The 15,272-nt window shown below is 49.4% G+C and overlaps 1 protein-coding gene and 2 non-coding genes across 3 annotated transcripts; all 3 read left to right on the forward strand.

Annotated features, from left to right (window-relative positions):
* Positions 1-3,306: 3,306 nt before the first annotated feature.
* On the forward strand, positions 3,307-10,090 carry RPS17 (ribosomal protein S17). Its single transcript, XM_048482175.1, has 5 exons — positions 3,307-3,452; positions 6,525-6,676; positions 7,092-7,197; positions 9,018-9,083; positions 9,964-10,090. The coding sequence occupies exons 1-5, from the start codon at positions 3,450-3,452 to the stop codon at positions 10,042-10,044; spliced, it is 408 nt and encodes a 135-aa protein (XP_048338132.1). The 5' UTR covers positions 3,307-3,449; the 3' UTR covers positions 10,045-10,090.
* LOC125424786 lies at positions 6,760-6,892 on the forward strand. The gene has a single exon (XR_007243287.1). It is a non-coding gene; the product is annotated as a small nucleolar RNA SNORA71 (small nucleolar RNA).
* LOC125424785 lies at positions 7,614-7,751 on the forward strand. The gene has a single exon (XR_007243286.1). It is a non-coding gene; the product is annotated as a small nucleolar RNA SNORA71 (small nucleolar RNA).
* Positions 10,091-15,272: the final 5,182 nt, after the last annotated feature.

A 15,272-nucleotide genomic window follows, 5' to 3' on the forward strand; every position in this document is an offset into this window, starting at 1 on the left:
CACAAAATATTACATGAAACTGGCTTATACAGAATCAGGCCGCGGGTCCATTTTTATCAGTCCGGCAATGGCTGCCCACAGTCACAAGCTGAGAAACGTCGGCTACTTTTGATCCTTTTAACTTGGCATCTGAAGGAGCCAACCTGGCACATTAGGAATGCCAAGCAGAGATGCTCTAGCATTGAGCTACACCACCAAAGGAGGTGGTGGTGGTGGGGGGGGAGATTATACATCAATTATTTTTATTGCCATCCCTTTTTGTCTATTTTTATTGCCATCTATCTGGCGCTGAACGTGTTGTTTTAATATTTATATGGAGATTTATATTTTAAGTGATTTTAATGATTGTACGATCAATTGTATGTTGTGACTTGCGGTGATAAAATTAAATCAATCAGTAAACATCCAGGTCTCTTAAGAGTTAAAATCTTGAGGTAAGAGTCTTGTGAGCTGTTACTCAGGGATTGTGACAGTTTAGCTGACATACCCAGGATATGAAAAGAACTAACCTTTTTTAAAGAGCATACGTTAATTCACAACTTCAGGAAACCGGCCTTTCTGTTTACCTGTGCTCAGCTTTCTCCCCACCCACCCCCCTGTGCCGGCCTCTCTCCTGCTTGCAGGTGCATCTGGCTGTCCCTGTTGTCAATACTACAGCTCTCCCAACACCTCCACATCTGCAGGTGAACCTGAAGAAAATGCAGGTAGAGTATATTACATGGAAGTCGAAGCTCCCAGGGACCATTGTGATGCGGAAGATGCTGTTTTCTAGAGTGTACTGCCAGATAACATCCTCCAAAATTATTATTTCTGTCCCACCTCTTGCATGTACAACACAGTGGACATATAGTCAAGGGTCACATAAGTATGCATGGGTTTACCGCTGGAAATTGCACAACAGCTGTGCTATAGCAATCATTTGCAAGTGGTTTGGCTAATTCACGTAGGTAGGATAATCCAGCAATTTATTGCTTTTTTGTGTGTGCGCTGCCAAGTCACAACTGATTTATGGTAGCATTTTTAACACAAGAGATGTTCAGAGGTGGTTTGCCATTGCCTGCCTCCATTTCATGACTCCTGATATTACTTGCAAGTTGCCCATCCAGATATTAGGTGTTCCAATGCTACTCACAGTTCTCTCAGAACTCTCTCAGCCCCACCTGCAGGGGCGTAACATCCATTGGGCAGTTTGGGCCATTGCATCGAAATGTTGAGTTATGTGGGGGCATGTGAGCAATCCGTTTTTATTTGTTTTGTTTTTTTCACATTTTGCCCTGCAGGGGGTGCATTTTTGGACGTATCGGCACCAAAATTTCAGGGTCTTATCAGGAGACTGCCCTGATGATACCCTCCAGGTTTGGTGCAGTTTGGGTCAGGGGGGACAAAGTTATGGACCCTCAAAGCATCCCCCATTCTTTCCAAGGGGAGCTAAGGAGATGGGGGTTACCCTCTTGATCAGGGGTAGGGAACCTGCGGCTCTCCAGATGTTCAGGAACTACAATTCCCATCAGCCCCTACCAGCATGGCCAATTGGCCATGCTGACAGAGGCTGATGGGAATTGTAGTTCCTGAACAGCTGGAGAGCCGCAGGTTCCCTACCCCTGCTCTTGATGGTTCATAACTTTGGCCCCTCTGAACCAAACTGCACCAAACTTGAGGGGTAGCGTCAGGACAGTCTCCTGATGAGACCCTGACATTTTGGTGCCGATACATTTTACTATTCACCCCCTGCAGGCACCAATGACCTGGCGCAAAAAAAATGTTTTTTGATCCTGGTGGGGTGGCCGCCCATTGGGGGGGGGGGGGGGAATCCAACTCAGGTTTTGCCCAGGGCTCCAGTTTGCCTCGTTACGCCCCTGCCACCGGCAGCCCCTCCCCGTCCATCAGGGCCAGCGAGGCAGGGCGGCCAGAGTCCCCCCACCGACCACGACGACCCTCCAGCAGCAGCAGCAGCCGCCGCTGCCAACCCTGCAGAAGGGCCCCCGCCTCCTCCCCGCTGGGACCCCGTGGACGCTTCCGCCTTTACTGCCCCGCCAGCCAATCAAGCGGCAGGAGGAGGAGGAGGAAGGGCGGCGGCCCAATCGGCGCGCTCTCTCGGGGCTGGTCACCCCGGAGGCGACGGGGAGGGAGGGAGGGGCTCCCGTCATTGGCTTCAAACACCTGGCTCCCCCGGGACCCCCCTCCCCCCCCCCCGTCCTGATCGGGTGCCGCAGCTGAGGAGAATCCCGTCCCTCCCCCGGACCACGCCACGCTGACCGCCGCCTTCGCACGAGACCGCACGTGGAGGTTATGGGGGGATTCCGCTATCTTCCCAGGCCTCTTGGAGCTGGGCAGCCCGTTTGGACAACGGAGCCCAGAGCCCTTCCTGGGGCGCCACCTTCGCACGAGGCCCCACGTCGAGGTTGTGGCGTGTCCGAGCCTCTTTGGGCAGGGGAGCCGCTGGGGGCGCTGCTGCTGCCCTCCAGTGGCCAAAGGTGTGAATTACAAGCCCCCCCCCCCCCCAAGTGGCGTTTCTCAGGTTATAGCTGCTATAATGTGGCGTGTCGGGGCCCCTGCGGGCAGGGGAGCCACTGCGGACGGCTCCCCGAGAGCGTGCTAAGGCTGCCCTAGATCATGCTAACGGAAGCGGCAGAGTTAGTACTCTCACAGGATTAGTACATCTTTGGAGATCACTCTCCAGCAGCCTTAGCACAATCTCAGCAGCCGATCTCAGAAAGCATTACCACGATCTCCGGCGGCCTTAGCACGATTTCGGCAGCATTAGCACGATCTCATTAGCGCTACAACGCTCTCTGGCAGCATAATCATGCTCTCGAGTGCGTTGCAACGCTCTCCGGCGACCATTATCACGCTCTTGGGTGCATTACAACGTTCTTGGGCAGCCTTAGCACGCTCTCAGAAAGCATTACCGCGATCTCGGAGTGCGTTACAACGCTGTCCGGTAGCCTTACCACGATCTCGAACACATACTGGTGACCGTTACAACGCTCTCCGGCAGCCTTAGCACGCGATCTGTTAAATGTAATAAACAATAAATAAATATTTTCTGGTCTTAGACTGAAAATGGAGAAGAGGAGAATCATATGCATTGCCCAGAACTTCTTGGGAAAGGGGTACAAAAATAAAGGGAAGGGGAAGGTATTTGTTTTCTGCCTCTTGCTCCCCTCCAAGGGTTAGTTAGACTCGCAGCAGGGCTTCCCATGGCCTTCCACCCCTCTTGCCCCGCACAGGGAGAAGTCCAATAAGAACCTGAACTGAAGCGTTCGCCTTTTCCCCCTTACCTCTTTGGTAAAAGGTGGAGTGTTCTTTCCTCCTCTTAGGAGGCGCCAGCGCCTTCTTCGCCACCAGGGGGCGGTGTGAGCCGCGCGCTTCCGCCCCTTCTAGCCGCCCTAACATTATAGATCTCTTCCCGGCAGCCTCTGCGCCCTCTTCACCCGGCCGCCGCCGACATGGTGAGTGCGAGAGCGGCGGAATCCGGGGCCATCCGTGCTTGTGGGGCGGTTGCCAAGGAAACGCTGGGCGGGCTCGGGGGCGGCAGAGGCGGGGGTCGTCGGACCCGACGGGGGCGCAGCGGATGACGGTCGTTTCTGCCTCCGCAGGCCCGGCTCTGCCTCGGGGGGTGGGGGGGGGGAGACGACTACTCCCAGGCAGGCTTATAGGCCGCGTGTAGGCCCTGAGCAGTGCTTGAGGATGGAGGGGGACGAAGGACGAAGGGGCGAGGCAGGCAGGAGCTGGCGTCCCTCCGTCATTAGGCCCCCCCCTCTATGGCAAGCGTCGCTGCTTCTACAGCGGCTGCCAGACAGGCGGATATTCGGCAGGTGGAGCTTTCCGCCCTTCGCTTGCAGAAGACCCCCGCTCCAAGCAGTTGGAAAGAGGTAGTAGATGACGAGCAAGACCTGGTAGCCAAATGACGCAAAGTGCAAATAAAACTGTACCCCAAGCCCACAGGGATCAACAAAAATCTGTATTAAAGTGCTGTATAGGCTTTGGGTCGTACAATAGCTGGCAATAGCCCAAATGATGGGGAGTGACAGCCTGGCAAACTGGGGAGGGGGTCGCATGATCCAAGCTGGCATCCCTCGTTAGCCCAGAGCCCTTGGGGGGGGGGGGCGGGTTAGTAAATTGAATGAATAATTTAATAATAATTAAACCATTGCTGTCCTCAGCTGTCTGGTGGGGCACTTTGCTCTTGTTGACCCCATGGAACCGAACCAGATCTTCAGTGGCCTGGGTCTCCTTTGACAAGAGTTCCACCAGGCTAGGCCACAGCCATAAGAACATAAGAAAAGAGCCTGCTGGATCAGGCCAGAGTCCATCTAGTCCAGCACTCTGCTACTCGCAGTGGTCCACCACGAGCCAAGAAGGCTCTGCTTCTAGTTGAGGACAAGCAACTGGCCTTTGTCCCCGGGATCACCATTTCTCATGTTAGATTTCACACACGAGGGACAGAATGGACCACGTATTGTCGAAGGCTTTCACAGCCGGAATCACTGGAGTGTTGTCGGGTTTCCAGGCTGTATGGCCGTGTTCCAGTGGCATTTTCGCCTGCATGTGTGGCTGGCATCTTCAGAGGATCCTCTGAAGATGCCAGCCACAGATGCAGGTGAAACGTTAGGAGAAAATGCCACTGGAACACGGCCATACAGCCCAGAAACCCCACAACACTCCCGAATAGACCATGCCAACAAATTAAGGTGTCAGCGTACCATGAAATATACAAAACACAATTGCACTGAAGGCAGCTAACAGTGCAAGCAGCCGTATATCTCAAAACCTTTGCTAAGAACTCTCTGTCTTTTAGAAAACGGTACAAAGTATTGCTACATAGACACACCGCGCTTGTATTTTCAAATATTTGTGGAAAACGTTACAGTGTATAAATATATTGTTCAATTTACATTAAGCGCATCAATGTGGTCTTACAGATGTGGTTGTACAGATGTGCACCAACGTCAAGACCCTAAATCAAACATAGAACTCCCCAACCACAGAATGTGTCAAATCCTGGTCTTCGGTCTCATTTGTAAAATTAGCCCTTTTTGGTCCGTTTAAAAAATAGATGTCCTCGTACACAGGGTGTACTTGGGTGGGTTCATCATAACATGTGAGGGATGCTAGAATAAGTCAGATCCTTGCAGAAAGGACCACGTTCTTTCAGGCTTTCAGAGGCATGTTTTTGTTTCAGTGGCAGAGCTGTGGGTCAGGGTCCAGTTCAACAGGATCAGGTAGTGGGTGGTGGGACCCTGTTAGAGATGCTGCCATTCAGAATTGGTACTACTGATCTGTGCAGAGAAAATCCTGTTCACATGTTGCCTTGCATCTGGTTGTGAGAAGGAGCCCACCTGTGTTCACTTTACCACGAAGGTGTGGACTAATAAATGTGGGGTTTCAATCAAACATGCAGTCATACATGCGTTGAATGTCACAGGAGATTTACTGAATGCAAGTATAAAGAAAAATCAAGTCATATTGTCACAGTATGGGCATTTATTCGCTATAGCTTATGAACAGGGCTAATATAGAAAGGGTTTTTGGAGTGGATCGGCTGTAGTCTGTGGCAAATTCCAGTTGGGTCAGATATCTTTTTTTCTGCTCTAATGCAGGGGGAAATTTTAAAATCCCAAAACGCTGTATTCTGTCTCCTCTCCATTTGAGTGCATCTGATGGCATGAAAACATGCACACGCTGAATTGCTACTGGAAAGGCAGGAGACAAGATGGCATTGCTTTATCAAGAATTCAAAAGAGTAAATCAAGGGGGTGATAAGTCCATGTGACACACAGGAATAAAACTGCCACTAGCAGCGCACCTTCCGGTTACAATTGGAGATGCTGCCTGTGAGCAGGCACTCTTACAGGAATTCATAAATAATTGAGGGTGGTAATTCTATACAGGCCTTTCTGTGGTGCTGTGTGAGCAGCTTTAAAGCCAGCGCAGTGTAGTGGTTAAGAGCAGATGCACTCTGATCTGGAGAATTGGGTTTGAATCCCTGCTCTGCCACTTGAGCTGTGGAGGCTTATCTGGGGAACTGGATTAGCTTGTGCACTCCAACACATGCCAGCTGGGTGACCTTGAGCTAGTCACAGTTCTTTGGAGCTCTCAGCCCCACCTACCTCACAGGGTGTTTGTTTTGTGTGGGGGGAGAAGGGAAAGGAGATCGTAAGCCCCTTTGAGTCTCCTTCAGAAGAGAAAGGGGGATCTAAATCCAGACTCATCTTCTTTGATCAGGGAGAATTTTCCCTCCTGAATGGAGTTTTGTGTGGCCTTTTGCCATGAGTTGGTAGCATTGTGTCAAAAAAAGAAAAAAGCAGGAGGCTATAACTGTTTTATCATTAAAGAACTGACTGTCAAAATTAAGTGTGAGAGATCAGCATAAGAAACCCTGGGCTCTTCTGAGGGTCTCTGTCATTCTGGCCCGGCAAGAACAAACTAAAGATCTAGACACCACCTGCCCATTAGCAAATGACAACACTAATTCTGTTTCACACTGCTGATCTTGCTCCTTCTATCTGTGGATTTCCTAGGGACGCGTGCGAACGAAGACCGTGAAAAAGGCCGCCCGGGTCATCATTGAAAAGTACTACACCCGCCTTGGGAACGACTTCCACACCAACAAGCGCGTCTGTGAGGAAATCGCCATCATCCCTAGCAAAAAGCTGCGCAACAAGATTGCTGGGTAGGTCTGCAGTTTGCTGCTGCTTACACAAGCGAGTGAGTTTACCTGTCCAAATCCTTAGAGGGTTTCCTTAATCCCTCAGCTCCTGCATTCGAAAGTGGTTTTGGTCTTGTCCGTGGCCTGGTCATTGATAGTGCAGGAAGAACATTCTTGAAAGCATTTCCCGTGTTTGGAGGGACCGCTTCCATCCCTGCCAAACCCTGAGCTTTTCAGACACCGCTTCTTAAAGGGTGCTCATTCACTAACCAGATGGTCAAAACTGCAGTGGTTACAGGACATCGTACCCAAGTGACCCTTAGGCTGTGATTCCAAGTCTGGGGTTGAGCACAGCTTTGGCGTGAGCATTCAGCAACAACACCCCTCCCCTGAAAAAAAGGAGCAGTCGGCCACCATGACTCAGAAATTGTCTTTGCAGGTATGTCACTCATCTGATGAAGCGCATTCAAAGAGGACCAGTCAGAGGTATCTCTATCAAGCTGCAGGAGGAGGAAAGAGAGAGAAGGGATAACTATGTTCCAGAGGTAAGATTTGCAATCCCAAGAGGGTTTCTCTTGGTATGTGGGGAAGCCTGCCCTCCCAACGCTGCTGCTTGAGAAACCACACATGTTATTTTGAAAAAAAGGCCAACTTCTTTGTCTGTTATAGTTCACCTGCCAGTCATCTGCTCTCCAAAACATAGCTGTCAAAGGAGCCTGTTGCTGATGGCTCACCTGTGATTGCACGCAAAGAAACTCTTCAACCTGGATTCTTAGACCTTTCCAGTGAATGCGCCTCTGTCAGCGTGAAGCTAGAAATGGCCTGTTGAACTTTAAATCTGAGCACAAATCTTTGCTTCCACAAGGACCTATTAGGTGACTTTAGTGCTGCTTCCAACAGTACAGAGAAAGAACTGCATTTTTCACTCTTGCATACAAAGGGATGGCCGGTACCTCTTCAACCCTGCATTCGAAAGTGATTGTGGCCTTGTTTTGCTCGTGGCCCGGTCATTGATAGTGCAGGAAGAGAATTCTTGAAAGCTTTTCCCGTGTTTGGGGGGTATCTTCCCATCCCTTTCAAACCCTGGGCTTTTCAGACAGCCCCATTTTTTGAGCCCAGCGTAATAGCGCCTGCGGTCATCTCTTCTATGGAGACATCTCCAGAAAGCCCTGTGTTCCTAAGTGGATGTGGCACAATAGCTTTGATGCTCTGTAAATGTATCACTCTTCTTCTGAGCTTTACTGTGCTTTGGTTGTAGTTAGGCACTTTCCTGGCTGCCTGTGACTAGATTCTAGGCTAGGACTTCTGTCAAACTAGCCTACCATTCCGTTTGCTTTTACGCCCTGCTCTGTCTGTCTGCGTGGCAAATTGCTTGGGCCTCAGAGGAACGAGGGCCTATTTTCTGCCTCTATTGTTCCTACTCTAAATTTAACCTGAATGAAGACCAATCAGTCTGGGGCCTTGTTTGGCAGATCGCTCTGTGATTTTTGCAGTCTGCTTACACTTGACTAGCCCTCTACGTCTTCACATGATGGGCTTTTGTAGAGAAGATCAGAATGTGGTAAATGCATGCTGCAGCAAACTTCTAGAGCTGAGTGCGTTTTTATCTAGTCCAGAGATCCCCAGTCTTTTTGAGCCTGGGAGCATCTTTGGAATTCTGAAATAGCATGGGGCGCGCAGCCACAAAATGACCACTACACAAAGTAGAGCCAGCTGCAAAAAATATTGCTGAAGCTTAAATTTTAATCACATAATAAAGATCTTAGTGCTGCAGTAGCAGCTGTGGTCCAATAAACATATTTAAACATCTGCATAGCCAGTTAAATCTCCAGTGGCCAGTAAGAGGCCTTGCTGAGCAAAAGCCACACCTGGTGGGTGCCAGGAAAGGTGCCTTGGTGTCCGTATCACATTGGGACTCCTGGTCTAGTCACTCTACAGATGGAGACTTACTAGGAACCACTCTTTCTATGCCTTCAATAGTTCCCTTCATGGTTAGGGGGCGAATGAACCAGAACGGAGTTCGGCCTTGTGAAGATGGTGCGCCCAGGACCCAGAGTGATGCTCAACTGCACATGAAGGAAAGAATTCCACTAGTACAACATCTCAAACTGAATCTTTTTGGAAACTTTGGGGGAATTTTACAGCCATACCTGCATGCTGTTTTGGAGCAATGCATCCCCCTATTTTTTTTTTCTCCCATTGTCACTTACACGTGGTCACTATGGGACCAGTATTTGTGAAGGACCTGGCTTAACGGGTGACCCACACCACAAGTTGTGTAATGTGCAGGTCTGTGTAAAGAACGTGTATTTTGAGTGTGTAGTCTGAGACCAGTCCAGTTAATTGTTCCTTTGATCCTTATCAGGTCTCTGCCCTGGATCAGGAGATCATTGAAGTAGATCCCGACACCAAGGAAATGTTGAAGCTGCTGGTGAGTGGGGACAGCAGTGGTTGCTGGTGGGGTGGCCCTTTTGTGGTCAGACTCCCCAGAACTGCTGCCAGCCTCTTTTGTTAGTAGCTGTAGTCACAGAAGGAGCGTCAGGAATATAGTCTTAGAGGCTGGTGTTCAACAGACAACAGTGGGACTAACTGTGTCCCTGGGTAGCTCAGCCATACTAAGAAACCTTGAACTTGGGTCCCCAAACATTTTGAGCCAATGGGCACCTTTGGAATTCTGAGACAGGGTGGTGGGTGGCCCCAGGAGGCAGAGCCACACACACAGGAGAAGCTCAGGTGCTGGGCAGAAGAGGAATAATTTTTAAAAGTCCACTGGGAAAGAGAAGTAAGCAGGAGAAGAAAACCGGGACCGTGAACAGCTGCTGCTAAAAGTATTAATGTTTAAATCTGCACAGCCAGTCGGAAACCCTGCTGGGAGACTTGGTCCCGTGCATTTTCTAAAAAAACTTGGGGGGCAGCAGGAAAAGGGAGTCAGTGAGTCTAATGGTGACCCTGTGCGCCATGTGGCATATGGGCGTTTACTAGTACCAGCCTTTTTGCTACCAGGCATCCGAAGCTGTTTCGGGTTATTGTTCAAAGCTTTCACGGCCGGAATCACTAGGGTGTTGTGGGTTTTGTGGGTTGTATGGCCGTGCTCCAGTAGTATTTTCTCCTGATGTTTCGCCCACATGTGTGGCTGGCATCTTCAGAGACCCACAACATCCAGTGGTTTCAGGTTGCTTGATTCCAATGACTTTTATATTGTTTTTTGTTTATCTTGGTAGAGGACGGGGGGGGGGGTGTTACTAGCTGTCACGCTGCAGTGTGCTTTCCAGGCACTGCGCTGACAGCTCTCTGTGCTGTTTTACTTCCAGGACTTTGGCAGCCTGTCCAACTTGCAGGTCACACAGCCCACCGTAGGGATGAACTTCAAAACCCCAAGAGGTGCCATGTGAAACCATTGCTATTCTGTCACTTTTCCAATAAATATGTAGAAACAAAGCTTTTACCCCTGGTGTGACTGTTTTGCATGACTTTCGATCATCTCGGTTTGGGGTGTGGTGATAGGACTCTGCCATGTATCTGTGTGAAGATCGGGTTTGGGGTGGCAGGTAAAGAAGGTCTTGTTACCTGCGTACTGCAGATGACACCTGAGACCAAGAAGCGGCTTGCCGGAGGCCATCTCATTCTGCAATACTGTGTAAGAGGATGCTCCAGAGACCCAGAACAAGCGTCTAACAGGTTGGGACGTCTGAGAGCAGCAGTGGTGTAATGGTTAAGAGCAGGTGTACTCTAATCTGGAGAACCGGGTTTGATTCCCCGCTCTTCCGCTTGAGCTGTGGAGGCTTACCTGGTGAACTAAGATTAGCTTGTGCACTCCCAACACACATGAGCTGGGTGACCTTGGGCTAGTCACAGTTCTTCGGAGTTCTCTCAGACCCACCCACCTCACAGGTTGTTTGTTGGGGGCGGGGGCAGGAAGGGTAAGGACTTTTTAAGCCCCTTTGAGTCTCCTTTCTGGAGAGAGAGGGGGGATTTAAATCCAAACTCTTCTCTTCCCCCCCCCTTTCAGGGTATTCAGTTTTTAAAACTTCCTTACGAGTAAAATACTTGAGGTGAGAGTTCTACAGTCAGAGCTGCCAATAAGCAGTTCTTTCTAAGTAGCAGCCATGGGGCGGGGCGGGTCTTGATTCTGATTGGGGCAGCTGGGGGCATCTTTTTTGACTTGCTCCCCTGCTTCCTTTTTCTGAATAATTATTCCATGTTCCATTCCAGATGGGGAGAGCGGCTCTGGGGTAAAAATAGGCAACCTTTTATTCCCATGAATTTGGCATGTATGGGCTTTTTGTGCCGCTGCTATTCAGAGGGCAGCCTAGATCAGTGGTGGCGAACCTATGGCACGGGTGCCAGAGGTGGCAGTCAGAGCCGTCTTTGTGGGCACACGAGCTGTCGCCCCAGTTTGGGCACTTGGCAGTGGCATAGTGCCAAGGGGGCAAGGGGTGCATGACGTACTGGGCGCGTGCCCCTACGGGGGAGTGGAGAGGGTGTTCCAGGGGCAGGGCAGGAGTGTTTCGGGGGCATTCCGGGAGCATTCCAGGGCAGGGCGGGGGCGTGAAAGTGGCACAGGGCGCACACATGACCCAGGTGCAGTTTCCCTTCGCTCCGCCCCTGGCACTCGGCCTCTAAAAGGTTCGCCATCACTGGCCTAGATGTGTAACATCTCCTGCCGTTGGGTTCTTTGTCATTTAACTGTATCAACAGGACTGACCACTAGAGGACATACGGGAGCTTTGAAACGGCTGCCTTCCATTCGCCTGACTTTGCAACAAAAAGCAGAAAAGTCCTTCTTGCTTCTCACTGAAACCAGGAGAGAACGGGCATGTGCAAAACCCCATCTTAGGTTGTGTACTGTTCCTCATCCCTGGTACACTCCTTGAATATTATTGGCATGGAGAAAGAGGATAGCCTGGTTGTAGCTCTTATCTATCTTGAAACTCCTTACAGGAGAGAAGGGCAAGGTATACATGCAAACTACTCTTCATCAAAGAAATGTGGCATTTAAAAAAAACGAGACAAACCAGTTTTGCAGGACTTCTACTCATTTTGTATATTTAATTCATATTATCTGTGCTTTTTCCTTTTGGCTAGGGTTTACAACAGGGCGTTCTATGGCTAGAAGTGAGAGTCTTTCTGTTTGCACCATCTTTCAGGTGGGAACCAGGCATTGCGTTTATATATCTAAAGACCGTGTATCTCTCAACGATCTCTTTCCTATTTCCTGCTTTGCTGGGCTTGGCTCTGTTCCTTTTGTTAAAGGGCAAGCATCAGTGGTTCAGTCCTGTGCTGGATTCTAAGTGAGTCCCATCCCACCCCCACCCCCACCCCCAAGATAGTACCAGAGATCCATCCCAGATTCCCTCTGCTGAGTTTCAGCTAGGATCATGTGCTTCAGAAAAGAGGGAGGGGAAAGACAGTCCCCTCCTTCCATCCTCTGCTTCAAGCTCTTTGCCTTTGACAAGGGTCAGTGTAAAAGGGGGGGGGGTCCATTGTGTTTTCAGAGGAACACCAGTTTGCTGGGAGAGCCCAGCAGCCCAGCCCCAGAACTCTGAAATTCAAGAGGTCTATCATTTAGAAATAAAGCCCCTCCTTGGCTTACTGTAGCTGAATTAAGGGATCATTTCAGGATTCTGCAGAGATTCCAGCAATAAGGGGGCAGAAGGCCTTGACGTTAAAGATGAAAGATAGCCAAAGGCTTCACAACGTAAAATATAAAAAGAAAAAAAGATAAATAAATTGATAGAACACAATATAAATTAACAGAAAAATAAAATCAGCCATCACAAGGTTCCCACTTTAGAGTCTTTCCCAGTAGTTAAATAGATGGTATTAAAAACCCTGTTGAGGGTACTAAATGGGAAGTTATTCCAAGTTGACTGCTTTCTTTGACACCATCTTGGCTCTAATCCCGATGGCATCCAGTGCGGACAGAGCCATCCTATAGGTTAAAAAAGAGTCAGTGTCTAAAAGCAGAAAGTTAAATTTATCTAAGGCCTTGTAGTCAGAGAGCACCTTAGCCCAGACCTGACCAATGGAAGAATCATGGAAGAAGAGGAGTTTGGATTTATACCCCACCTTTCTCTCCTGTAAGGAGACTCAAGGTGGCTTACAAACTCCTTTCCCTTCACCTCCACACAACAGACACCTTGGGAGGCAGGTGGGGCTGAGAGAGTTCAGAGAGAACTGTGACTAGCCCAAGGACACCCAGCAGGAACATAGGAGTGCGGAAACTCATCTGGCTCACCAGATAAGCCTCCGCCACTCAGGTGGAGTGGGGAATCAAACCCAGTTCTCCAGGTTAGAATCCACCTGCTCTTAACCACTACCCTATGCTGGATTGCTCATGGAGGTGTCATGTCCATTTAAGTAAGCCTGTGAGAATAGAACTGTATGCTGATATTATGCTCAACCCCATCTCCATGACGCATCCAACGTTAAGAAGAGCATCACTTATCTGCTAACTGTGTGTGCTTATATCACTATGTCTGGATGTGTACATCTTGGGACCAGGCTGCTGCCACTGCGGTGACCTACTTTAATTATGAGGGGATGCGCGCGCATGCGCAAGGGCCCTCTGCAAGCACGCATGGCTGCGAATTATTCATGACCTGCCCCTGTTAATGCGGGATTTAAACAACCTCCTCTATAATTCATCAGGCAGGGTGCTCTCTGCTCTCTCTCTCTCTCCCCGCCCCGAATCCAGCTGTTCCCCAAGGACCCATGCATGCTCAGGTGAGCAAAGCAGAAATAATGTGGCTAGTTTGGCAGACAAGGAAGGAGGCAGGAAATCGCTGGAATCAGAATGGAGTCCGAAGCAGGTGCGGGCGAACCAACCCCCACAAAGCGGGGAAGGCCAGGAGCCCAGGCGGCAAGAGGAGTGCGTTTTGGGGAGAGCTTAGCAAGGAAATGAGCTGATGGAAATAAATTGTGGAGTGTATTGTTGAAGGCTTTCACGGCCTGATTCAACTGGTTCTGGTGGGTTTTCCGGGCTGTGTGGCCATGCTCTGGTGGATTTTGTTCCTAACGTTTCGCCTGCATCTGTGGCTGGCATCTTCAGAGGTGTATCAGAGAGAAAAGTCTGTTTCACACTGTGTCTAAGCGAGAAGGGAAAGTTTAGTGTGGTTCCAGGGTGGGGAACCAATCATTAAGTGTTTGGGTGGAACTTGCTATGCAAAGGTGTGGTTGAGTGCATTGTATTGCTGATGGGGTTATCAGTCCATTTTTTAAGTACTGAGAGCCAGGCTTTGCTAATTTTTAACGTCTCTTCTTTCTTATTGAAGTTGTCCTGGTGTTTGTGAATTTCAGTGGCCTCCCTGTGTAGTCTGACATAGCCTTAAGGCCAAGAAAACCCAGGGTGGGGAACCAATCATTAAGTGTTTGGGTGGAACTTGCTATGCAAAGGTGTGGTTGAAGTGCATTGTATTTGCTGATGGGGTTATCAGTCCATTTTAATTGCTGGGAGCCAGGCTTTGCTAATTTTTAACGTCTCTTCTTTCTTATTGAAGTTGTCCTGGTGTTTGTGAATTTCAGTGGCCTCCCTGTGTAGTCTGACATAGCCTTAAGGCCAAGAAAAACCCAGAGGACTGAGGAGAAACAGCCCACCATCGGAAAAATATTTCTACCATACATCAAGGGAATCACACATCAAATAGGGAAACTGATGAAAAAAAGCATTACCTACAGACCATCTCTTCAAACCCACCGGTGAAATATACACAGCAAATGCTACGGCTCAGCAAAAGACAAGAGAGACCCCCTCACTTCTGCAGGAGTATATTGCATACCTCCTGTAGCTGTGGAAAAGGGTCTACATAGGAACCACACAAAAGCGCGAAAGCATTCAGACCCGTGATATACAGGAACCACGAAAGCGCACTTGCTGTCGGCTTAACCATCCTGAAAAATCTGCAGTTGCAGAACAGGTGTTAAACAAAACTGGACATAATGTTTTATTTGAGAACACTGAAATTCTGGACAATTCAGAAGCTTACTATGTCAGACTGCACAAAGAGGCCACTGAAATTCACAAACACCAGGACAACTTCAATATCCAGGGCACCTAGTGTGAAATGGAAGTAGAAGAAGAGTTGGATTTATATCCCCCCTTTCTCTCCTATAGGAGACTCAAAGGGGCTTACAAACTCCTTACCCTTCCCCCTTCATAACAAACACCCTGTGAGGTGGGTGGGGGCTGAGAGAGCTCAGAAGAACTGTGACTAGCCCAAGGTCACCCAGCTGGCGTTTGTGGGAGTGCCCAGGCTAATCTGAATTCCCCAGATAAGCCTCCACAGCTCAAGTGGCAGACCGGGGAATCAAACCCAGTTCCTCCAGATTTGAGTACACCTGCTCTTAACCCCTATGCCACTGCTGCTCCTCGATGTGGCTCCTAGACCGCAGTGTGACATGCTAGCTACTACACCCCTCTGACTCCCTTGCAGGGGGGGAAACGCCCTCCTTACAATAAGAAGAGACATTTCTTCCTATGCTGTAGAATGCTGTTGCATTGAGCCCGTTGTTCGTTTCAAGATGACTGGCTAATTGTTATCATTTATTTATTAAGCCAGCCCTTGTCTCTTGGAATCCACGTGTGTGTGGAAGAGGCCTGCCTAATGGAGCAGATGCCCCA

This window comes from Sphaerodactylus townsendi, linkage group LG17 (genome assembly GCF_021028975.2).
Source record: "Sphaerodactylus townsendi isolate TG3544 linkage group LG17, MPM_Stown_v2.3, whole genome shotgun sequence".
NCBI classification, from domain to species: domain Eukaryota; kingdom Metazoa; phylum Chordata; class Lepidosauria; order Squamata; family Sphaerodactylidae; genus Sphaerodactylus; species Sphaerodactylus townsendi.

Coding starts and splice junctions, on each gene's coding strand:
- RPS17 (XM_048482175.1), top strand. Junction 6,677..7,091: donor CTGCGCAACAAGATTGCTGG/GTAGGTCTGCAG, acceptor TTGTCTTTGCAG/GTATGTCACTCATCTGATGA. Junction 7,198..9,017: donor GGGATAACTATGTTCCAGAG/GTAAGATTTGCA, acceptor GATCCTTATCAG/GTCTCTGCCCTGGATCAGGA.